At 46.3% G+C, this 25,172-nt stretch overlaps 1 protein-coding gene across 1 annotated transcript in view; it reads left to right on the forward strand.

Annotated features, from left to right (window-relative positions):
• Window positions 1–25,172, forward strand: part of PAPPA (pappalysin 1) — a 220,002-nt gene that overhangs the window by 121,892 nt on the left and 72,938 nt on the right. The window contains exon 10 of the mRNA XM_036329823.1: window positions 8,674–8,867. Coding sequence (XP_036185716.1) covers window positions 8,674–8,867 — 194 coding nt within the window. The remainder of the gene's footprint in view (window positions 1–8,673; window positions 8,868–25,172) is intronic.

Here is a 25,172-nt window from a genome sequence, read left to right on the forward strand (position 1 = left end):
ATAGAAAAAATGTATCAAGTACCAAATATGTAGTAGAGTGACTTCATTGAAGGAGATCTTAAATTAAAGGTAGCTGATTTAACTCTCTCAGTCTACAGAAGGGGGAAGTGCAGCCCAGAGAGGGAAGTGTCTTGTCCCCAGCCTTGGGGAGAATAGAGGACATCTACTCTAGACTCCCGTTCTCTTGACCATGCTATTGCTATTGAAACAGGGTCCCATTCTTTATTCTTTCTTTCTATCTTTTTTTAACCTATGGATGTATTTATTTATTTGGGGGGTGATGAAATCACAATAAAATCACTTACATTCTGTTTGTAGTTTGCTACCTTTCATCACTCTGTCACTTTCACATACTCTTCTGCATATGAATGTTTCAGGTGGCTTTTCTCCACTTATTATTAGCGTATATTACCCAAGACAAATCTCATTGTATTTCCTGTTCATACTTTTAAAGGCCTTTGCATCCTAGATATTACTCTTCCTCTTGTCTATGCTTAGAACGCCAGGCATATTTCGCGGCCACTGTAGAATCCATTGTGGTACTGACATTTATCCCCTCTTTCCTATCAGGAGATAGCACTGAACCCAAAAGAGACCCGGCTAAAACCCATTCAGGGCTTTGAACATTCATTTCTATTGAATGTATTGTCATTTATTAGGATCACTATCTTTGCTTACAATCTTTTTAGGCCATTCAAATAACTGTACTAAATTCAAGGTGATGTAAATGCATTTTTATGCATTTTCAAGTTCCAATTCATAAGACCATCAAATCTCTTTATTAAATTTCACTTTAGTATGCCCCACATTTTTTACCTAGATATTTAATTTCTTTGCAAATTCAGTTAAGAATAAAAAAAATATTAGGACAGATGGTGAGTCACGATGTCTCACAGGAAAAAAATATTATGGGGTGGTTTAGATAGAATTGGATATTTTTTTCTCTTAATATGTGCTTGTATTTGTATTATGATCTCATTCTAATTAATATTTTCATAAAAATCTTTGTGTAGCGGACTGCTGAAACAGATTCAAATCAGGTTTGAGCCATCTTCAATATACTCAATAATAGAGATTCTGAAACTCCAAACGAACTTTGTTAATTCATTATTTACTGAATACCTGCTTTGAGATTGACATTATCCTAAGTATTGGGGATGTAAATAGAGGTAAGATTGGAGCCAGCTCAGAAATATCTCACAATCTAAGAGCTGTACATTTTCATTCATTCATCCATTCATAAATATTAGTCACAATATGGCAAGGCAGTGCTCTTGATCCTGAAGAAAGAGGTTCACTTTGAGACATACTCCCATAAATCGTATCATAAATAAAAATTCATTTTAGATAGTGAATAATACTGTGAAGGAAATAAAATACAGTGATATGCTGCTCTCTAATGGGGTGGCGAATAGGATGTGAGCTTACTGTAAGTAGACGGGGTTATTATTTGAGGAAGTACTATTTGAATTGAGCCTTAAATGATTAAAAGGAAGAGAGTGTGAGAAAATCCAAGAAAAAAGTATTCCAATAAAGTGAGTAACATGTGCAAGTTCCTGAAGCAATAACAAGTTTGGCTTGTTTAGGGAACAGATTCTTGTTGAATGGATACACTTATGGATGAACAAATAAATGAATTGAACCTAGTGAGCAAGAGGATAGTGATAGGAGACATTCCGAGAAAGTAGGGACTCATAGGCCATGTTACAGATTTTGATTTTGTTCCATGTGACATGGGAAGCCATTGAGGTGCTTTAGATAGGAAAGTGGTCTGATATAGTTTATGTTTTTAAAGGGCCACTGTAGCTGCACTTTAGGGGAAGGAAGATTGGGAATCAGACATAGAAAAAGCTGATTAAATGAGCAATACCTCAGTGATGATGGCTTGGATTAGGGTGCTGGTAATGGAGCAAAAGTAGATCTTTTTGGAATTTTCTGAGATGAAAGTCTACAAGATGTACTTTTTTTGGTTTTGGTGAGTTGGCTAAAAAAATAGGAGTGATGATTCAGAAGGTTTTGGTTTAGCCTTTGTTGAGCAATGTTGTCATTTACTAAGAGGAGGAAGAAAGGAATGTAGGGAGAAACCATTACTTCTGTTTCAGACATGTTGATTTTGTGATGACTTTAAACAGATATTTAAGTAGAGAGGTCATTGTTGGGACTCAGAGAAGAGGTCATATCGAAAGAAATGTTTGAGTCAGTAGTGCATAAATGTTCTAAAATCTGTACTTAAAACTTAGGACTGGATGAGAGGATGTAGATAGATAAGAAAAAGAGGGCCTAAGCTCTAACCCTGAAACGTGGCAACATTTAGTAAAGAGTTAGGAAAGCAGAAGACAGCACATGAATCTGTGTGGGAAGAGCTGGGAGCCAGAAGGGATAGTATGGCATGGCACCATGGCATCTGAGAGAGAATACCTCAAGGAAAAGGCACTTCTTTATATACTTCAAGATTCTTTGACATTGTGGTTTGTGTTAGCAATGTTGAGGTCAATGGTGATCTTGACAAGATTGGTTTGGGTGGAGTGGTGAGTACAGAAACTCGATTGAAGAGAACTAAAGAGTGAATTCCAGGAGATAAAGGGGATAAGTTTAGATAATTCAATAAACTTTACTGTGAATCATAGAAAGAGAAATGTGACGTAGGAGACAGTGGTACGGTGATGTGGGATGTTGCCACTTAAAAAAAATGTGGGTTTTTTAAATATAATTTAATTTTTAAAATTAAAAATGTTTTTGTAGGCAATATCCTGTTTTGCTGGTTTGGAAGGAGAACATAATGATGGAGGAAATAGAGGGAATTGGTTTGTGCTGGACAAATAGGGATGCAGAAGATTGATATATGAGGCTTCACGACCTGAAGATGCTGGAAGTAAATCTTGATGGAAGACTCAAAGGTGGAAAGTAGCCTTTCAGACTGAGGAACTAAGGGTAGAAGCTCTGAGGTGTGAATCCTGGGGAGGAACTGTGTGCATCTGAGAGTGAAGGCATGGTCAGAAATGAGCCTAGGTAGGAACATTGGAGCTGGGCGACAAAAGAGCATGAGTAGCAGGTGGGGAAGTTCAGATTTTGCAGGAGTCAATTGAGTATTGTAAACATGATCAGATTGATGTTTTAGATTAAAGGCTTATCATAGGCTGCTTTGTGAGGAGGGACTGAAGTGGGGAGGCCTTCAAGCCAGTGGTGTCAGAGCCAAGAGGACAGAGGACAAGGCTACCCCCGGAGGGTGCTTTTCATGGCAGGCCTGAGAGTGGAGTGTAGTGGTAGCATGAGACTACATCCAAATTCACCCTTCTTTTCCTGGTGCTTTTGGGTTGCTGGATGGTGCCTGGTTGTCACAGTGAAACACAAGAAGGGATTCTGGCTCACTTTGGTATGTGGCCAAGCCTTGAAGGAACCAGAAACCAACTTCAGCTCCTCAGGTTCAGTTGACCTCATCAGCATCTGAAGCTGGTTAGTGGATTCATGGTTCTGTAGGAGCCCTTGGTCACCCCGTCGTCTGTACCCTGGACAGGCTGATCTGGTTGAGGATGTTAAGGACAAATCCCAGTTTGAATAGAATTAAATGAGGTCAGCAGTGTAGGTGTCTCATGAAGCTTTTGAAGGATCGGCGATGCAAAGTCTTGATGTTTCTGTTCCAGCAGAAACATTTGCCAGTGGAGCCACCTCCTATACCCCAGGCTTTCCTTTTGCAAACCTTCAGGGGTTAAGCACTGTAGTTTCCCCTGTTCCAAGGAGCTATTATTTGGACAAAGATCATGCATATTTTGGTCTTTTCTTATTGTTGTTTGGATGAATTGTTATGTGGCATGAAGCATGTTGTGGTTGGATCCATCCCTAAACAAACAGCTGAACTTAAAAAATACTATTTTTTTTCCTGGTGCTTAAAAAATTGAAAAAAAAAAAATAGTAGTCATTGGACTAAAAGAGGCTATCCCAATGCCAGTCAGTCACTGTTCCCTCTGGAAATAGAAACAGATGCGAATTTCTCCAAAGCTGACCCATCTTCATAAACAGGAAGTTTAGAAAGACAGGTAAATCTATCCACCCTTAGGAAGGTAGCCTATCTAAGAGTCTGTGTTCAAATTCTTTGCTTCCTCCTTGAGTCCTAAACCAAATCCATCTCCTTTTACTTAAAACTCTCATCTCCCCATCTGCAGGGAGTTGTTTTGTTTTGTTTTTTTCTCAATGGGCTGTAGACTTGGTAAACTCCCAATAGCTTCTCAGACTAGTTATATTTAGTTCACACTAGTGGCTGTTCCGAAAAGTGAAATCAGAGATTCCACAAAATAATATCGAAACTTGGTAAAGAGTCAAACATGATTTTGTTGCCAGAATTGTATACTGAAAGCCCAGTCTGATGTGACAGCATGGTGCTATAGAAAGAGCACTGCATTGTGAGTTCAAAACCCATCAGTCTAGTCCTGTGTCTACTGGAAATTTCTCTGAAGGCTTCCATAAGTCACCACAACATGTGAACCTCGGCTTCCCTCTTGTAAAATGAAACCATTGCTTTCAGCTCCAAAATCATCATCATCATTATAGACCAGTTATTGATCATCTGTTATGATCAAGCCATCTGAGCATCATACTAAACAGTCGATCATTCAACCATTATTCAGAGGAGGAAACCAAGGTTCAGAAATTCTAAGTGATATGCCCAAAGTCAAATTAATAGTAAATGGAACCTCTGCTAAGCAAAGTCAGGTCTACACCTCACTGCCTCAAAGACTGTGAGTCTTACAGGTAACAACACGCCTTTCTTGGTCAGGAGAATCTTCAAGGTCTCCCCATCTCTAAAGGATAATGCTCAAATTCCTTAATAGGGCATTGCAGTCCTTCCTCAGTCTGGCTTCAGATCAGCTTTTCAATGTCTTGGCTCCAGGACCCATTGAACTCCCTGAACTGTGACCTTGCCAGACATACACACACACACACACGGATCAAGATGCAGTTATGCTCTTCCCTGAACATGGACAAATTCTTTTGATCCCCTAAGATGCTGCCCCCAAAGCATCTTCTCAGGAAGCCATCCCCCATTTTTCCAAGTAGTGGTGATCCCCCTGCAGGAGAGGAGTCCTGTCAGATTCATTTGTGTATCCCCAGCGCAGTCACTGAGCAGATACTCAGAAACTACTGGTGAAGTGCAGTGATAGTCCGAACCAGTTTTCCTCTGAGGATAAGGATCTATCTTAGCTGGGAATGATAACATCCCTCCCTCCTAAAATCTCTTAAGACTGGGCGCTGGGCCATTAGGACCTGTATCACTTCCCCATCTCTTAAGTCTATTATGGTAGTTGATCATACCCAGCCCTTTATTGAGGCAGTCTAAAGGGGAATCTTGTCTCCAGTTTATATATGGGGAAACTGAGCAACAGAGAGATGAACTAACATGCTAATATTATCTGGTAACCAGGGGCAGATCAGGAGTTTGAATCCAGGGTTTCTGAATTCAAGGATGAGAACTTTTAACAATAGCTTGAATGCCAATGTTTGCTTATACATCAAGGTAAACTCGTCTCATTTCCCTGAAGCGTGGCTTTCTGAGTTTTCAGATAGGGGTGACGATCTATGTCTGGCTCAGTGTCCCTTGGACATGCCTCGGGAATGCAGAGGCATGCATTTCAGCTCCATGGCGCAGGCCCACAGAAATGGAAGATTACGTAATGTGAAGCAGCATCAGCTGTGTCTGTCCACTTACAGAGTCCATTGGCCTCAGGCTCTTGGAGCTGAGCTCATTGCTTCCAAAAGGAAAAGAAAGTGTCTTTCAAGTAAAAGCTGAACCATGGAAGACAGACTTGGCAGTGCCCCCCAGCCACATCAAGACTCCTCACTGGATAGAGCAGATTTCTAAACCTGTCACCACATGAAAGGAACTGAATCTGAATTGAGGGGTTCCCTCAATGTCAAGAGAGGTTCCCTCATGTCAGGAGAGGATGAGCTGGGAACCAGCCTGTCCCTGCAACCCCCTGTAAGCTAGTTGTCCCTGGTGTCTCAATAACTTTCCCTTCCCCCTAACACCCAGTATAAAATTTTTTTTTCAAAGAGCGCAGCATTTAAACTATATTTGGACAAGAGTATATGCATCAGAGGTGCCAAATTTTAGTTACTCATTCGTTCAACAGATACTTACTGAGAGTCTAATAGGTTTTCATAGTACCCCTCCCAATGGGATGTGTTATTATCAATGCTACCTAGCTACTACATGGAAGGCAGGCAGCAAGGTGATTATTTAGCTTCAAACTCTTTTCACTATAATCTGCTCCCCTCCCAGCATAAAGCATTCAAGAAGAACTAAGCAAATTGTAATGAAAACAAGAAGGCCAGTCTTGTTCTCTTGTTTTGTTGTCACTACCTTTGTTTTTCCTGGCCACACATTTGTATTCCATTCCTCACCATGTTCCCTTCAGTGCATGAGGCATGGGAGTAGGAATGGAGAGAGAATTCCCCAGATGAAGGTGGGCAGATGTAGCTGAAGGGCCCCTGGGACTCTAGCTAGAAAAATGAATAGCAGAGTCCAAGGTTGTTATTCAAAAAAAGGGGGCTCAGAGTAGCTTTGTCAGCAAGATCTTGGGGCAGAAACCAGGCATCTTTCCACTCCCCTCTCTCTTCTTCTTCTCTTTAGCTCTATCTCCTATCTCTTTTAATTCTGTCTATATCAATCTGTCTATATTAATTATCTGTCTGTTTAGGTACTTATTTACCCACCTATATCTATCTCTTTCTCTCCTCCATTCCCAGTTTCCGCTGACTCTAGGCAGACATCTATTAAGGTCTTAAACATAATCAGGAAGAAATTAACTTTCATGAGAACTCTAACTCTAGCCCCAACTCCTGACACTCTGAGGTCTCTTTGATGGGGGAATAAATTGTCTTCTTAAATAATAGACCTTCTACAATCTTATTTTAATCTTACCTTACTGTTCTTCATATTAGAAGAGGAGTAAGGTGTTACCAAGAGTCAGGCAACCCTATGACCGTATCTACAGGAGGCTGTGCAGTCATTATTCTGTAGATACCACACATAGAAACCCCTCTGCTAGGTGTCAAAGGCCAGGCTTCTTCTTCTAGCTCTTTGAACACCTCACCTGCTGGGGTTCTCAGGGTTCCAATAGATAAAATGGGAGAGGCGCTGGCGTTGTACATACCATCTCAGGAAATCACTGCAACCACACAAGATAAGTATTATCTCCATTCCTTTTTGGAGGAGGGAAATGAAGTTCAGAGAAGACAGGTTATTTTGTTTCAGCCTTTCACAACTTATATATGGCAGAGTTAGCATTGGAAAGTGGCTTTACCTGATGCCAAAACCTAGGCTCTTTGCCATTCCCTGTCTTGGGTTGCTAGTGAGTGAAGTCTGCATTGATGGCTGGTCATTCTTGGATTGGGCTTGGGCTTTATTCTATGTGAGTTGGCCACACTGACCAGGACACTGGAGCTCCAGAGAAGTGCTGAGCCTGTGTTCGTCCCTTGCTTGAACTGCCAGGCATGCTAGTGGTCAGTGGAGTCCACACTGGCTCCGACCCATCCTCAAATAATTGAATTGTAATGAATTGATTTATTCTGGCTCTTTCGATAGTATTTCACTATGTAAACTGCAGAAATAAACGGATTTTGGAGCTTGGAAGGGGCTCAACATTCTGCTGCCTCTGAATTCACAGACTCCTTTTTCAGATAGTCAACATCCTAGAAATCCCAGCCTTATTTCTGCTTGACCCGGCGCTTTCTGTTACAGGGAAGGCTTCTTGAAGGTGTTGTAGGCGAGTGCTGACTTCACAAGCTGATTCAGTTCAGTCAGTTAGAAATAAAGTCACCCCTTAGAAGATGAAGCCCATTATTGCAGAATGGGCAAGGCTTGGTTGGCTTACCTGAAATGCCCAAGGTATCTAACAAGCCCTTAAAACCTAGAGAATTAGATAGGAAGGGCTCCTAGCATCCCAGTGGTCTAACCCCCTTCTCTATAGTAAGTATAATTGAGGCCAGAGAGGAAGAGTCCTGTCTAAAGTAACAGAGCAATTTAGTTACCGAGCTGGGACTGGAGCCAGCCTCTCTTGTATATAAATTCACTCTTCATTTGAAACTGAAATCCTCTTTGGAGCTAAATAAACCTCAGTTTGCGACTGGGGAGTTCTGTGACATCAGGTAATGTCCCTAGAACCTGGGAAGGGAAAACCTGAGTTCGAAACCAGGATCTGGCATTAACACACTGTGTGACCTGGGGCAGATTATTAACGATGCGTGAGATCTCATTTTCCTGATCTGAAAGACTAACATGATAATTAAAATAACAATGCCTCCCTCACCAGCTTGCTGTGGGCTTACTTGGGGTAATGAAGGTGGACATGTTTGTGAGTTTGTGCGTGTGTAGTAAAAAACACATAAGATGTACCTCTTAAAATGTTAGGTGTACAGTACAGTATTATTAACACAGTATATGTCCTTTCATGACTGGCTTATGTCATTTATGATAATGCCCTCCATGTCCGCTCCAGTTTTCACGTATGGCAGGATTTCCTTCTTTTTTGAAGGCTGAATAATAATCCGTTGTGATGATCAGTGATGGGCTTTAACAGTGCTGACGATTCTTCTGGTCCAGTTCTACAGCTGCTACTGATGGCTAAGACCAAAGGACCAATATCTCTCTGTTCTCCCCTTTCCGTGTCTCTCCTGCAGATGAACCCAGCCGGTGCTATTTCCACGATGGTGATGGGGTATGTGAGGAGTTTGAACAAAAAACCAGCATCAAGGACTGTGGTGTCTACACGCCCCAAGGGTTCCTAGATCAGTGGGCATCCAATGCTTCAGTTTCCCATCAAGACCAGCAATGCCCAGGCTGGGTCATCATTGGCCAGCCAGCAGCATCCCAGGTAAGACGCCAGCCATGCGTGGCATTTCCTGCCAATATTCTGAATCTCTACTCTGTCCCTCAGAGCTTCCTGCCTCGAAGGTAGTGTCATTGGATGTGGCCATGTGACCAAACCTCTAGCCAAATGTAATTCCAGAGCCTCAAGGGTACCATTTCTCAGGGATTAGATGTGGAGTAGCTAAGCACAGGGAAGGAACATCAGGGTAATGACTGTCCTCCTATGTCCCTACCTGTTATAATTCACATTTAGGAAAGAATTCCATTTTGGACATACCACTGCAATTCAGTGGGGAAGAACACATTCTTTTGGGGGAGTCCCACAATTTATTTTGTGTGTGTGGGGGGGGTACTCCTTGAACACCCTTCTGTGAATTGCTGTGTGGCCTTGGACCAGTCTCCCCACCTCTCTGGCCCCCATATTTCCCCATCTTTAAATTAGAGAGTAGATCAGCTTGATCTCCAAGGACCTTCCCAACTCTAAAAAGCTGTGACTCATTCCCCAGTCCCCTAATGCACTATTTACGTTCCAGGGTTCTTCCCCGAAGGACTCTCCGCTCAGTTGAGGGACTAAGAGTGTTGGGCCACCAGAGCTTATGTGATTCTAGGGATGGCTGTGCTGTCCCCAGAGCCCCCTTTCCAATTATCCTGCTGAGCAAGCACCTGCCTTCTTCCGAGACTCCCGTTTCCCAGAGACACGACTCAGTGCTTCTGACCGCCTGGCCCAGTGGCTGCCTCTGAGGCCAGCCTGCCGCCTGGCCTTGTAGATGAGTCATTATACTGTTTCCCTGATTCAGGGTCAGGGAGATAGACCTGATTTCTAGATAAAAGAGAGATGTGACCTTCTTTAGGGGCCCAGTAAGAAACCATTGGATGAGGTACAAGATGGGTATATTCACTTACCTATTTTACAGTGTTTATCTGATCATTTCTCATTTACCCATTTGTGTATGTTTACATTTATTAGATTCCCTATTTCTTCCTTTGCATTTGTTCATGACTGCCCTGAGGAGAGTGTGTGGAGAGAAATGGGAGCACAGTATTCCCTGATGCTTCTCATGGACAGTGCCTGCCGGGTGAATGAATGAATGGGTAAATGAATGAATGTCTAGGCCTCATCCTACCCCTGTGCCATCTCTGTACTTGAGGAATTTATCTTTGGCTACACCCAATTGCACAAACTCTAATAATCTATTCGTGTGTCTGGCTCCCCCATTAGGCTGCTGGTACTTTCATAACTGTTTTGAGTTTTAGTCATCTCTGTCCTTTTCTTCAAGTACAAGATCCAGATAAGACTAGCTGCTCAGGAAATGTGTGTTTAATTGATTATAGATTCACACTCGTGCACACACACTCATACGTGTACACATTGCTACATACGATGAACAACACTAAGAGACAATGTTCAAGAACCACATCTGTATGACAGAGAACCTCCTGCTCAGCGTTGGCAGGGCTGGCAGTAGAGCCAGGAATTCCAAATTCAGCACAGGCAACCCTTCCTAGAAATGTCTCAAAAGCATCATTCAAACAAGGGAATTATTAACACACTCAGACTCTCACATGAGCAAGAAGTGAGGTAGCAGCTGTGCTTAAAAATCACACAAAGGTTATTGCTACTAATGTGAGAAGAGGAGAGAAAGACTTTTCCAGTCTTAGCGTTTGAAAGGGACTTCATGGGGCAATTATTCCACTTTGGTAAGGATCGGACTGTCAGGAATTATGGGCAATTATGTCTTCCTAAACAAAAATCCAATTTAAAAAAATCATTATCAATACTACAAAGAGGAGATGAGAAAACAAAATCATCCTATTGAATTATTCATTGCAACCAATTTTATTTTAATGAAATCGACTAGGTTCCATTACTCTGGGCTTGGACATAATCTTTGTTACAAGGAGACTTCAGCTGTAACTAAATTTGCCATAATGAGATCAACTCACTGGAGAATACCGGGTCGGGGAGGGTGTGTATGTGCAGGCTGGGTACAGGGTCAGGCAGGGCAGTCTGGAGGGCTGTTGAACAGTCTCCTGAAGTCCCCCACAGAAAACAAATGCCTAGAAATCATTCACACACTGCACTCCCATCGTGCGCGCACGCACACACGTGCACACACACACATAGCCTATGTAATACTGAGTAATGTTTGTGGAGTGGAAACTAGCTCCCTTCTGATAGCACAGCAGAGGGGGACGAGGTATAACCATGGCGCTCATTACCTTGTGCTGTGATTAGGGGAGGCTGGTAGCTAATTCTCACCCTGTCAGGACTCCAGTGAAGAAGTTGATGGCTTGAGAGAAGGAGTTGGGAAGTACTTAGATGCACCTTCCCCCTACACAATTAAGCCTCTCTCTCTCTCTCTCTCTCTCTCTCTCTCTCTCTCTCTCTCTCTCTCTCACACACACACACACACACACACACATGCATACATGTACACACAAACACACGTAAACATTCCTACAAAAATAGGCAGTGTAGGGGCAGGATTCCAGTGAGTAGGAACCAAAGTAGACACAGGAGAGTAGTGGAGGGGACCGGGGGTCTCCAGGTCCACCAGCCATCATACTGGACACTCATACATCTCATAGCCTATCCCCTTGCCATTCCTCAAGCTAAGAAGTATTGCCGATCTTGGAGAACCAGAGAAGCGGCGTGGCTTCCCCAAGGTCCCATAGCCCATACGTGGAGAATCTAGGATTGGAAGGATGTCATGGAAGATGATAGCAGAAGCTTAGGAATATGTATGTGATCATGTTCAGAAGTTGAAAGTAACTAGATTCCTGGCAAGTACCCCTGGGAAACAAGCAGAAAGAATCATAGGTGGACAGATCGTAGAGTTGCTGTCACTGTGCAGACCCTGTGAGGTACGTGAAATCTCTGCCTGACTCATGGGCACTACCCACAGTTTTGAGTTCAGGCTGCTTCCACTCCCTGTCCCGAGGGTCCTATTCCCTGGCCCCTTGGTGCTCACTGGGACGTCTATGAACTTGGGCAGTGATGAAATGACTATGGTTGTTTCCATTTTTGCTTTATAAACCAGTTTTGTCCTACTCTGTCTTCCCCTGATGCTATAAAAATGAGAAATACAAGTGTCTGTTGAAGTCATGTGCCTGGCTCTACGCTGGAGTCTGTGGAAGAAACAAAAAAAAAGGGGGGGGAAGACCCAACCTCTGGCCTTGTCCGTGTACAAGACTTAGGCACGAGAATTCTCTGGGGAGGACAAGCCCTGTCCAAGTAAGTTGGCAGGGTTTCACCGTGACTGCTAGAAAGAAGAAACGGTCATTGTGCTATAGGAGTCCAGAAAATTGGTTAAAACTTGATTTTTGATTTTGTATAAGCTCTCCACTTTAACAGTTTCAGATCTCTCTCGTCCATTCTCTTCATGCAAGATCCCCAAATTTGGTTAGGACTAAGTTACTCCACTCTGGACATTTAGTTTTATATTCAGATGTTACCAGAAGTATCAAAACTTCCTGGTTGTGCAAATTGGGCTGAACATCCTATAATAAGAGACATTCTTTGGATATTTTGGCCATGCACCTTCCTGGCCCAGCTGGAATTCAAGAAGTCCCTGAAACAGAACAAACATGGAAATCAACCCGAAGAATCCAGTTTTCTCTGTTCTGGGAACCTCAGAAATGGATTGATTTAAAGTGCTTTTTGCAAAGATCCCATCTTGTTCTTATTTTGTCTCCGTGTTTCACATTTCTCTAGTACTTTATACCAAAGGCAGCCCAAATGAGATGTAGCTATTCCTTTATCCTGCCCCCACCCCCAGCATTTCTACCAAAGCCAGTTTCCTCTTCTCCAAGCAGGCACCTCCCTCCTCCCACAATGGCCTAGGGAAAGTGTGGAAACCCCAAACAGTCAGGAATGTGCAGTGTTCTCCCAGGAATCATGGACCTTCACTCAACCAACCAGTTTACTTGGTTAATCCTTTAAGGCTAAGACTTAGGCTAAGCAGATCCAGGGCAGTAGTTTCAGAGTCTGGGTAAAGAAAACCTTGAGATCGAGAACTATCCGCAGTCGGATGGCCTTGTGCGGTAGAGAGGTCCCCCCCAGCAGACTTCCAACTGAGCTGGTGATGGAACAGGAGATGCCTGTGTTGGAGACCTAATCATCTCCACTTCCTTTGCAATTGGGTCTCTGACTTCCTATTTTATTGTATCAACCCCTTAGTGGGTACATCCCCTGGGTCCTTTGACAATTCGTTTGTTTCTTGGCATGCCTATAATACTTCGTGCCTCTGTTAGAAAACAAATCATGATTTGTCTTGTGTTGTAGAAATTTTGTATTAATTCATTTATTTGCTTGATCAAACAGAAGTCTATTTGAACCCTGCACTGAGACCTGTGGGCAGGTAGAGAGCATGGGCGCTGATGGGTGAAGAGGAAGCCCTCCTCACTTCTCTTCGTCCTTGGGAACCTGGAGTAAATGACTCCTTTGGGAACCTCAGTTTCCTCCTCTAGAAACAGGAAATGATACCCTCTACCTGGTGGAGATTAAGGGAGCAAATCAGCAAAAACACGTAGCCCTGGGTGTGTTTTTTCCACTTAGTGTGGGTAAGGCCAAGGTTAATTTCCTCTCCCAATCATGTTATGCTCCCCTAACACCCTTGCCCAAAGGCTGGCCACAGTGACCCACCCAGCACAGCTTAGTCAACACTGGGTTGAGTTCAACACAGTTGTGTTCGCAAATGTTCACTGCAGCCTCAGGACTATGCCAGGCATTTTGAGAGACTGCAAAGAAGTTCTGGCCTTTCTGCTGCCCTCATAGAGCTCACCGTTTCATCAGAGGGTGTGTCCATCCAAATCCCAGCCAAGACCCAGGAGTGTGAAAGTCGGAGGGAGTTACCCTGAGGAAGCCACACTGTTATGGGCTTACTCAGTCTGCAGGGGCGAGAGCCGGCATGCAGGAAAGGAAAAGTCCTGTGCCCACTTTCAGAAGATCCTGAACAAATTATAAAAATAACATTCAGTTTCTCCAGGCTCTGCATCCATTTTTCTGAATCCTCCTACAAAAATAGGAATTGATGTTCTCACATGACAGGTTGGGACAGTGAGGCTCTGAGAGCCGGGTGATGGACTATGGGGTCACCCTCGCAGAGCTGAACCAGGGTGCACGCCACTGGTTCATACGGACTGACCTGCAGGACCAGGCAGCTCACGCCCGCTTCAGTGACTGACACAGGAGAATAAGCTGAGGGAGCCAGTGCCTTCGCTTCTCTGCTTGTGGAGGGTGCATTCAGGGAACACCAAGAAAGGGGGCGTCCCTCTCCAGTCCCCCCAAAATTTCCCTGCTGTTTCTGCCATGCTGCCTAGATCTCCACCTGTAGGCTCTCATTCTTTAAGGTTAAGTGTTCCCCTCTTCAAGAGGCATTTAAAATGTGTCCCTGAAAATATGGGAGAAACATGAAAAAGTTTGAAGCTCTCAGCCCGAGTGTAAAATATCCCTTTGATTTGGGATGTATGCCTGACTATTTCTGGGTTCTGGGAGAAAAAGGAGGAAAAGCACACACAGAACACTTGCAGATGGAAGAGGAAACTTCGCTCCGTTTACAAGTTTGTCACAGGTCAATGCAAAATAAAGGGAAAGTCAAGAGACATGAGCTAGAAAGGTGTATGGGGACATCCTTCAGGTGCTGGAAGCTTAGACTTCATCCGGAATGTGATGGGGAGCTTTTCAGCAGAGGGCTAGCAATTGGGTACTCATTTGAGGAAGGCAGTGACATCTCCGGGATACCTCCTGTATGCCAGACCCTATCCTAGGGTGTAAAACAGAACTTTTTCTTCCCCTCTCTCATCGTGAAGAAACTGGGTTTCAGAGAGATGACCCCCCCGTCACCTATGGCGCTCTTTCTCCTACTTCCTTTTCTTAGCCCACACTACTGGTATACATCGTAAAAGCCTCGCTCAGAAATCTTGCATGGGTAAGCAATTCTCCGATGCTGGTTAGATGATGTTATTTGCAAAGGGCAGAGAGAAACCTTGGACTCACACCCAGTGCTGAGGTCACTTTGAAGGGTTGTCCCTTCCCCATGTGCATCTTCAGCGAAGCATGCGGCTCTTCTCACTAGTGACTTGGGACCGCATCTGCCCATGGTGGAGGGAGGAGGAGGGGCAAAGGGAACACACAGAAATGTCGGAGAAGATTCCAAGAAGTTTTCTCCAATACCCAAGGGATCTGCTTTCTCCTGGTGGTTTCTGAAAAATGTTTCAAGAGCACATGTGCAAGTCATCTGAGGAGACAGAACAGAAAGTCCATGGTCTGTTACAGCCTGTCCTGTTGGTGTGGGGCACCCAGAAGTTCTCCAGGAGAGTCACAAACAAACAGTGTTTGGATCAGAAAGGAGCCCCCTGAGCTGGTCCCTAAAACTGCCTTGAACTTGTCAGGGAGCCTTGGGCTAGGAGGGACTTTAAGTCCATCACATTTTTCAGGATCCCAGCAAAGGCCTCTCCTCCCCGCCCTCTCTTGCTCCCTCCGCCTGCATTCATTCACGCTTTCAATGCCTCCAAGTGCCAGGCACCATGAGTGGCCTAGGAAACTTGCAGTGATGAAAGTTTTCAAGAGAAAAACGAGGTTGAGGATCAGATCAACCTAATTCTCAGGCCTGGAGTCTGCCACTTACTAGCTGACCCCTTCGGCCAAGCTGAGCCAGTTGTCTTTGTCCCTGCCCAACTCCTTATCCATAAAATAGGAGCCATGACTTCCATATGGTAGGTGCTTGGCCAGGATGTCATTTTCCTTCTTATAGCCACTGAAAATTTTTTTAAAGGAGTGCTTCTTGCTGCCAATGAAGTTACTGCAACTGAGAGACCCAATTAGGAACAATTGAGGTTTTATTTTATTTTTTTAAGAAATACTCTTTTGGTTATAGAAATCAAAGCAGAGAGAGACTTTTAAAGAGTCTCTTGGTCTTCCTTCACTTATTAAGATTTGACTTTGATTAAACAACTTCCTTAAACCTCTTCATCTCCTAGCTGTTAGGAAATGGTCCTGATATTTGGATTCAAAAGCAGTGTAATCTCATAGTGGACTTACTACGTCCAAAGCATCACTTGGAGCAGTGGGTAGAGGTTGAGATGAATGACTCAGCCACTGCCCTCCAGCCGTCTGTCTTGTCCATGAAGGACAGGGGACACTGGAATAGGGCCTTCTAATAAGAAGAGACAGATGTTGGCCAGCTGCTGTTATGCATGGACAGTGGAGTTCACCTCAGGGGGAATACATGGAAGGGAAAGGGTGAGCCTGAGTAGAAGCCGGGCCTAGCAGGCCTCATTATGTGGCAAACAGGTATTGATGGCGCAGGGCAGGCCTGGGTGGAGGAGCCCGTCTTCATCTCTCACCTGCCATTGGCTCCTGACTCAAAACCCGAGAACAAGCAAGGTTCTGTGGTCTCGGGCATACCCAGCGCTCCAACCCATGCCCTACCGCCCCTCTGGGAAGACTTCTTGGCCTTTGTCTCGCCTCTTCCTCAGGCCTAACCCACTAGCCCTGCATCGTCTCTGTGCTCCACGTCTCCTTGCCCTATCATGAGACTCAGCACCAGGCTCTTCCATCCCTGTCATTCACCCAGGCTCCCTCAAGACCCTTCTCCATTCTTGCATTTTCTCTCTTCTCTTCTTCACTAAATTATCATTGTTGCGTTAAGTGGAGGCAGTGGTGTTTAGCCAGCCTGGCCTTTGCTGTATAATTTGGTTTCACGTTCGGTACCCAAGAAACATGTGAACAATGTAAACGGTGTCCGCTCTCCGAGGCTGGGATGCACTTAGGAAGCAGGAGCCAGTCGAGCTTGCTGAGCCCGCTGCTCGGGATTCACTTCTGTCCCCGGAACCTCATGCTCATGCCTCTGAGTCTGAAAGGAAACTTTCTCAAGCCAGGCCCCGAGGAGGGGTTCTGGGGGGAGTTGGGGTTTGCCTGTGCACAAGATTTTGTTTTTGTTTGTGTCTGTGTTTGTTTGTGTTTGTTTTTCATGGCCCGACCCCCACCCTGCACTCCCCAATCTTTTTAAATTAGCCTGGATGTGTTATCAGACCCAAAAGGGCCTTCTGCCCTCTCTCCCAAGCCAGCCCTGGGTTTCCTCAGACTCCTAATTCGTCAGCCAGATCCAAGTGCCCGGAGGCCCCTGGGTACATGTGTGCATGTTCCTTTTCCAGAGAGTGATGGACCCAGACAGGCAGTGAGAGAGGGCCCTGCCCAGAAGCCTGCTTCCCTGGGCTGCTGCCCCTCTGGGACCCTCTCCCAAACTGGACCCATCTGTGCAGTTGGAGAAAGGGGACCCTTGGCTGACGTCTGCATTTCTCTCCATCCTGGAACAGGTGATCTTAAATATACATACTCTTCAATATACATAGATTCAGGAGCGATCTGGTTTGCTGGCAGGATGTCGGCTTCAGGAATATGGATGCGACCTGAGTGATACCCAGGTCCAGGTCTACGGTGCAGCTGCCAGGGGCAAGAGGTCCAGGGACTGAATATCAGTTCAGTGCAGTGAGGGAGGAGACACACTGCCATGCAGCAGGGAGCTGTGGGTGAGAGTTTAATGCCCTGGAGCAGGCAGGGTGTGTCACTGAGAGCCCAGGCTCCACACCAGCTGTGTTCTGCACCTGCACGGTCCTGTAGAGGAGCTTCTAGCCACCTGTTATGTTGAACCCATGAAATGTGGCTCACGAGACTGAGGACCTGAACTTTTAATTAATTTACATTTAAATAACCACATGGAGATGGTGGGCTTCCCATTGGATAGGAAGAGTGGATCACATTCTCCAGCGTGTATCGCATCCCAGTGCTGCCACTTATGGTGAGATCGCCGGCAAGGTACTTCGCCTCTCTGGTCCTCAGACTCCTCATCTGTAAAATGGGAAAATGAAGTGGGAATTTTTGTGGGGATTCCAGCAAAGAGCACCCATAAAACAGAACAGTGCTTGGTACAGACCTGGAATCTAAAGTCATTCAGTTCAGTTGTTTCATGAAATCCTCATAACCAATCTATGTTGTAGGAATTATGTTCCCATTTCACAGATGGGGAAGCAAAGGTTCACACAAGGTCCCCTACTTCAAGTAGTAGAACAGGAGTAAATCCAGTTCTTTTAACCCCATAGCCCATGCACTTTTTAGTGTACCACACCACCACTCTTAACATTTAAAAATTAGTAACAATACTTCTCTCTTTCCCAGAGTGAGGTAGGACACACTCATCTTTTGGTGTTACGATGTCTTACGTCCTTTAAGTCTGCCTATGTGCTCAATCGGTGGTTTTGCCTCTGGAGTACATTCACAATAAACATTGTCTCAGTGATCTCTTGTCTGTGGAGCTTTCTATATGGTTCTCCATGGCCTATAAAACCCACAGCCTCTGCAGACTGGGCCTTGCGTGATCTCTACCAGCTTTTCCTCACAGTCCGCTGCCTTATGGATGCATTCTAGGCCTTGGGGGTTCCATTTCTCCTGCCCAGAGCATCCATCATTCAATACTCCACCTCTTTTTTTAATGTTTTTAAATTTAATTAAAAGTATATATTTTCTACATTCACTATTATTTTGTATTAGCTTCAGGTGTCAGCATAGTACTTTATAGTTCCCCTGGTATTACCAGGACCCACCTGGCACCCTACATGGTCATTACAGCTTCTCCACCTCCAGTAACTATCCGCCCAGGTCCAGTGCAAATGGCACCTCTGCCTGTGGTTTCCTCTGACTGCCCGCACCGCGATGTGCTACCCTCGCTCTCTGACAACACCTATCTCTTCTGAATCCCCCAGCGGCCCAGCACGCAGGCTGCCTCTTCCTCTGCATTTGCCTGTGTTCATGGCTTTCTGTGCCAAATGGCCTGTGACAGTTAAGGACTGGGCTCCATCTTCTCCCTTTAGGTATTTCCAGTGCTCAGCACAGAGCTGGCCACCTGCAGAATACTCGGAGAATGTTTGTGATCCGTTGAATGACACTATTGGGAACAGCCCCTGCTGAGTGATGCCTCCTTTATGATTGGCTTAAACATACAAATAAGTGTCTCTAAGTGATTCCCTTATGTGCCAGGTGACATCCCCTTGTTCCTAAGATAGGTGACCAGAGTGAGCAGCGCCTTAAGTCCCCTGGTGTGTCCCCTACATTCCAGACGAGGCACGTGCCACTGTGTGAGTCGGGGGGAGAAGTCCTGAAGGCCCATCCTGACCTCAGCCCGAATTCTCAGTGCTTCCATGATCGCCTGCCACTCTGAAATGTTACCTGTCCAAAGGCAGGGATTTTATGTTGTTGTTATTCTGTGTTCACTGCTGCGAATTTCAGCATCAAGAATAGGGGCCGGCACATAGCAGGCATGCGAGGACTATTTATGACTACGCCTGCACTTTGCACTGTGACAGTTTTGCACAGAAAATAGGAAACTGCTCTGGAAGCTGGGCCTCGGGACTAATGCCCTACCCCTTGCCTCTTATTCTGGGAAAGATTGGGGTCTCAGGAATGTCCCCACAACTAGAGTCCTACAGAGATGGATAGAAACAGAGCGGGCTGTCTTTCTGGCTTGAGACATTGTGGTTCACCCTCGGAGAGGTCTCCCAGAGGGAGGCCCAGCCCAGGAGGGTGTGAAAGTGCAAAAAAGGGAAGAAGGCAGGAAGGAGAAGAAAAGAGGAAAACAGAAATTCGGAGAGAGGAAAAGGAATGACTAAGCAGTAATAAATGACAGCAATGACAGTAACATAATTGTGATGACAAGTGCTGATGATCATGACAGGAGCAGTGTGAATGGCCGGACTGCCAGAGCAGTTACTTCACGACTCCACCCACCGTTTCACACAGGTAGCGGCTAACTTGCACTGGTTTACAGAGGAATGCATTGAGACTCACAAAAGTTGACTAATTCACTCAGGCTTCTGCAGCTGGCCCAGGGGTGGGACAGGGAAATCTAGAACTTGAACCCAAAACTGTGGTCCTTGAGAGCCAGGAAGAAAGAAGTAGGGCGGGATGGAGGAGGGACATGCTCATTGTATGTGTCTAGTGTGTGGGGCTATGTCTGAGACCTGCGTGTGCTCATCCTACACAGATCCTCCAGGGCAGGCACCATCCTCTGCCTCATTTGCAGTGGAGGAATTAGGGCTTTATGAAGGGTTCAAGGTCACACTGAGAGTCAGTGGCAGAAGCTTAGATTTCAGCCCACATCCCTTGGACTGGGAAGTGTGTGTGACTCCCACTGCTCGAAGGAAGGTTCAGGAAAGCGGCAGGGGTAGGGGTTGTTGAAGAGTTCACGTTGGGGATCCCAGGTCATGCTGGAGTTGTGCCCAGAGACCTCGTCTCGGAACAGCTGCTTCTGCACCCTGCGTTTGTGCAGATGTGGTCTGCCCAGGTCAAGGGCCCCACTGGGGAAAAGATTCTGTCTCTCACAGGAATCTGCAGAGGAGGTGGTGGACACATAAGTCAGACATGTCCATTGGGCATTTGGTGGGCAAAGCCCCCAGTTTGCATGTCATGATCACCACCCCTGCTTCTGAATTCTGGAGGGGCAGGCCGGAGGGAAACGTCACCCTTGTCCTCAGAAATGAGAGCCCTTGTGTGAGCTGGCAGGCCAGCAGGATGCTGGGAAAGCATCAGCCATCCCTGTCCTTCTGTTGCCTGCATATGTCCGGCATTACATCCTTTGGCGCTTCCTCCAAGGAGAGGTCACGCTGGAGGCAGCACTGGCAAGAGCACTGTCTGCTCCTCTAAAGCAGAGGAGGGAGTCAATAGCTCTGTGGGTTTTTGGCCTTTGCTCACTGGAGTTATAGGTGGGGATCAGAGACCCTGAGAGCTCAGTGAGAACCAGGGCCGGTGAGGGCTGCATGGCCCTCCTGGCATTGAGTGGGGTCCCAGCAGGTACAGTGACTCCTCTTCTATCCTGGATACAAGGCAGAACACACACATCTGAATGAGGCAGCTGGCGAAGACAGGAAAGGGGGAGAAGGGAGGAAAACCAAAACAACCAAGCCCTGGTTTCAGGAACCTGAGGCAGTCTTGTTCTTTTAACACAGAGATACTTTTCAGTGAAAAATCACTCCCCTGACCTGTCTTCAAAAGGCCAGTGTGGTCAAGACTGCCGTTAACTGCCACTGGGCTATTTCTGACTGAGGGTTTCGGTGACCAGGCAGGCCCACAGCTGGGACACGGTCACTGCTTTCTTGACTCACCACGAGTATCTCAGGGCTCTGAGAGAAAGGCCAGGAAGGCTGGAGGCTCCCGAAGACACCCTGCTCCGTTTTGCATGGCTCCGAGCTGAGTGGTGGTTCCCAAGTTTCAGTGCTTTGCTCCAGAGTTGGCTGCGTTTCCCAAGTCCACTCTGGAGCCAGTAGAGAGGGCATTTCGGATTCAGACTGGTTGGGTTTGTGTTCTTGGTCTGAGGCAGTTTTGGAGTGAGGGGTTTAGAGCAGCCAGAAGTGCCTGTTCCTGCACTGGAATCACCGTACTGTATTCTGGTCTAGAACTGGACCATCTCAGGCTCCGCCTACTTCTCTAGACCTGGCAATGCCTCTGGGCTCTGAAATAAAGATCCCCATCCGGTGCTTCTGGCTGGCCGTGCCCCAGGGCTTTCCCGCAGTGCAGGCAGTGTCTCTGCGTTCCCATCTAGTGTCCAGTGAATATTCTGGAGTGAATATTCTGGTCAGAGCTAACAGCGCCCTTTTGATCTGATCTGGAGTCTGCACTGCTTTTCTATGCTGACCTAGAATAATGAAATGGCATGAGTTGCTTTCAGTATCCGTGTTTTAGAAAAGGAGAGATTTGGAAACACAGAAAGTTAGCCATGTGTTTTTTAAAAAAATGTGCTCAGAAATCTGTTTGCAGCAAGATTCTGCACCTTGAACTTTATCCTTCATGCCTCTGCTGTTGACATCATTGGGGAAACGGGCTGGTCATGGCTCAGCTGTGGCCCAGCTTCCCTTCTCCTGCCTCTCTCTCTCCAGCCCCTGCTCTCCAGGGCCCACTTGACATGAAGTCTGCATTTCAGACCTGGCCCTCAGGCTGAGATTGCCGGGGCCAGTCCCTCCTCTGCACCCCTTGAACCCAGAACCTGCTGTGCTGTCCTAGGAGTGTTTGCTGGACCTTCCACCCAGTTCCCTCTATGGCTTTGGGAGCTCTTCAGGAGAAGGGATTTTTTACCTTTCTTTCTTCCCGCCCACCCCGCTCTGGGATCCATTTTCTCATGTAGACCGTGGGGAATAAAGGACCTGACACATAATCAGTGCTACATCAGTGTGTATTGAAGGAGTGAATGCATGAATTAATGAATGCGTAAGAGAGAAATGTGGGCTTTGTCTGGGAAAAAATAACCAGAGACTTCCAAAATGAAAGACAGATCTCTGGGAGCTCCCAGACCTCTGCCTCTCACCCCTTAGGAATTTCAGGAAGGTCCCACCACCCACTCTCCCAACCCTGTCAGCATGTCGCTGTTGGAGAAGGCACGGCTGCCATGAAGTCACCCACGGACCATCTGGCTGGGAATCCCGTGTTCCTCTTCTGCTACAGGGATTACGTAAACTGGACAGCAGCCTCCAGATGTTAGCAGTTTCTGCTCATTGTACCCTCCCTTTTCAGCAACAATAATAATAATTAAAACAAACACAGGCCTCGTCCCCCACCCGCACCCCTGAGATTACAAACAGGTGGGCCCAGATGGCCTTCCCTCTCCAAAGGCCTCCTAGTCTCTAAGCAGAACAGCTGACCCTGGGCAAGGCCTGCCCGGCCAGAGCAGAAAAGCCAAGCCCGCTGCCCTGGGGCATGGGCCCCAGGCCCCAGCAAGGGAACCTAGCCATGTCATGAGAAGTCCCTACGCTGGCCCTTCCCTCTCCCTGGCTCCCACCCCCAAAGCTGTGGCCTCCAACTTAAATGGATGTATTTTGGAGGACGAGGTGGCTTAAGAGATTAGTAATGAGATCCCAAGTCTTTCACTGCTGGGTCAGGAGTTCAGCGCGGGCCTGGGTGACTGGTGAATGGCATAATTACAGAGGCTGGAGCAGGCCCGCCAGGGCCCCTGCGAAACGAGCCTGCCGGGCCTTTCAAGGGAGGAGTTGTCAGCAGCACAAAAGCCGACGACCACCGCATCCGACACTAATCACTCTCCCTTGTTGGAGGATTTACTAGCTGGAGCCCCTGCCCAGCACCTCCTCAAAACGGGCGTCTGGGTTTCAGTGATGGGTGCAGCCACATGGGGAGAGACTGCCCAGCCCATGGGATGGAATCTGGAAACTAACCTTTCATAAAATGCAAATTGGTGACCAGTGCCATCCTTTTAGTCATTACTACCACTGCTATCATGGTGATTTCTTCCTCTCCCTTGGACTCAGTTTCCCCATCTGGAATGGGGTCCTAGGAATCTCCCCTTCACAATGATGTAAGGATGGAGTTAGTGGAGGTGAAAGCAGAGGGGTGCTCATCACTGTCACCTCAGTATGATCACCGTTTACACTGTGTCGGCCTCAGTTTCCTCATCTGTGTAATAGAGGACAGGTAGGGGTCAGACCCAGACAGGCATGGTTTTGGCACACTCTTTACCCCCCTGCCTCACAAGAATGTGAGTATCTGCCCTTGGAGCACAGGTGCTGGCCATAGTGGCTGGTTTAAATGATGGCACAGAAAATATGTTGGGTTTGCCACCTGTCAGAGGTGCTCTGTCAGGCCTCTTGCGTAAACATTCCCCTTTGAAGAAGGTTGGGGTGTCCAATCTCTGTCCGCTAGAAATCCAAAGCCTCTGCCTGTGAAATTAAGCAATTGCAGGAGCAGTCCCAGTCCCTAAGAATCAGCTCTATGATTCTGAACCATCTCTCTACTCAGACGCTGTTTCCCCTCCTGTACAGATGTTAGCACGCTGTAGAACAGTGATGCTTGGCATGATCTCTTTGCTCCATTCCCTTTTTCTGCATGATCATTGGATCAGGTCAGGAGTGTACACCCCAAAGCATAGGATTTCAGACCTGTGGGAAGGTGCAGGCCTGGAAGATGTTAGACCCCTAAGGCATGTGAAATGCCTCATAGGTTATGGACAGACCCAGAGGGATATGAGGTGCTAATCACCCCAGAGCTGAGCTCCAAGGCTGGAGGGCATGGATGCCAAGTTATCTTATCTGGAAGTGTCTCCTGGTGGAGGCCCAGGTCTGCTGCTATTTCCAGAACTCGAGATGGGAGGAGGTGCCATTGCTCTGGCCACACACTGGCCCTCTGTGCAGGAAATGCCTCTTTGCTTGATTGTCAGTGCACGTCAAATAATAAATCCCAGGACTGAAAGAAAGGCAGTACACCCTCCCCTCCCCTCCTGTCTCTAAGGCAGGCATCAAAGGGGAAGGCTGCTCTGGAGGCCTGGGGAGGTGATCATTGTCTCTAAGAGTCTGTGTAAGAAAGCCTGGTGTCTCTGTCTCCTCCTCTCCCTGTCTCTAATTTTCTTTCTTTCTTTCTTTCTTTCTTTCTTTCTTCTTCTTCTTCTTCTTCTTTTTTTTTTTTTTTGGTTAATCCTCACCCAAGGATATTTTTCCATCAATTTTTTTTAGAGAGAGTGAGAAACATCGATGTGAGAGAGAAACATCAATTGGTTGCCTCCCACATGTGACCGGGGATCATGCCTGTAACCGAGATACGTGTCCTTGACTGGAATCGAACCTGGGGCCCTTCAGTCCTAGGGCCAATGCTCTATTCACTGAGCCAAACCAGCCAGGGCTCATTCTTTCATTTTCTCTCTCATTTCTCTTCTCTTCTCTTCTCTTCTCTTCTCTTCTCTTCTCTTCTCTTCTCTTCTCTTCTCTTCTCTCTCTGTCTCTCTTTCTCTCTCTCTCTTCATTGTTATCAAGTGTGTAAAAAGAAGGTTGGAGAAGGGAATTGAAGGTGTGTGTGTATGTGTGCATGTGTGTTGTGTTCTATATCTTTTAGCCCTCAGTGTTGCCCTTTAAGTTGTCTATGTTAAGGGGGTCAGTTTGGAATAAGGGGCAAAGGAGAAAGGTCAGGGTGGACTTAAGAGTGGGGAGAAGAACAACTCAGGTTGGGGAGGATGACAGGATGCTGCAGACAGAGAGAGAGGCCTGAACCTGGAGTGGGGGCTTGGGTTGCATGGATCATACATGCATCATTTGTGATGAGGCATGGAAGCCCTTGTTGGAAAGTCTGACACATAGCAAAGGATCAATAACATCATTATTGTTGTTAGTTCATTTTTTAAATTCAACTCATACTTGCTTAGTGCCTGCATTAGGCCTCCTCTGCTGGTTATGCTGAAGGCGCGATAAGCAAGACCCCGTTCTTTTTCTCAGGGAGCTAACAGCAAGCTCAAGGATTGCAAATGGGTTCATTTCCTGGGCCACG

Source organism: Myotis myotis, unplaced genomic scaffold (assembly GCF_014108235.1).
Source record: "Myotis myotis isolate mMyoMyo1 unplaced genomic scaffold, mMyoMyo1.p scaffold_m19_p_12, whole genome shotgun sequence".
Lineage (NCBI taxonomy): Eukaryota > Metazoa > Chordata > Mammalia > Chiroptera > Vespertilionidae > Myotis > Myotis myotis.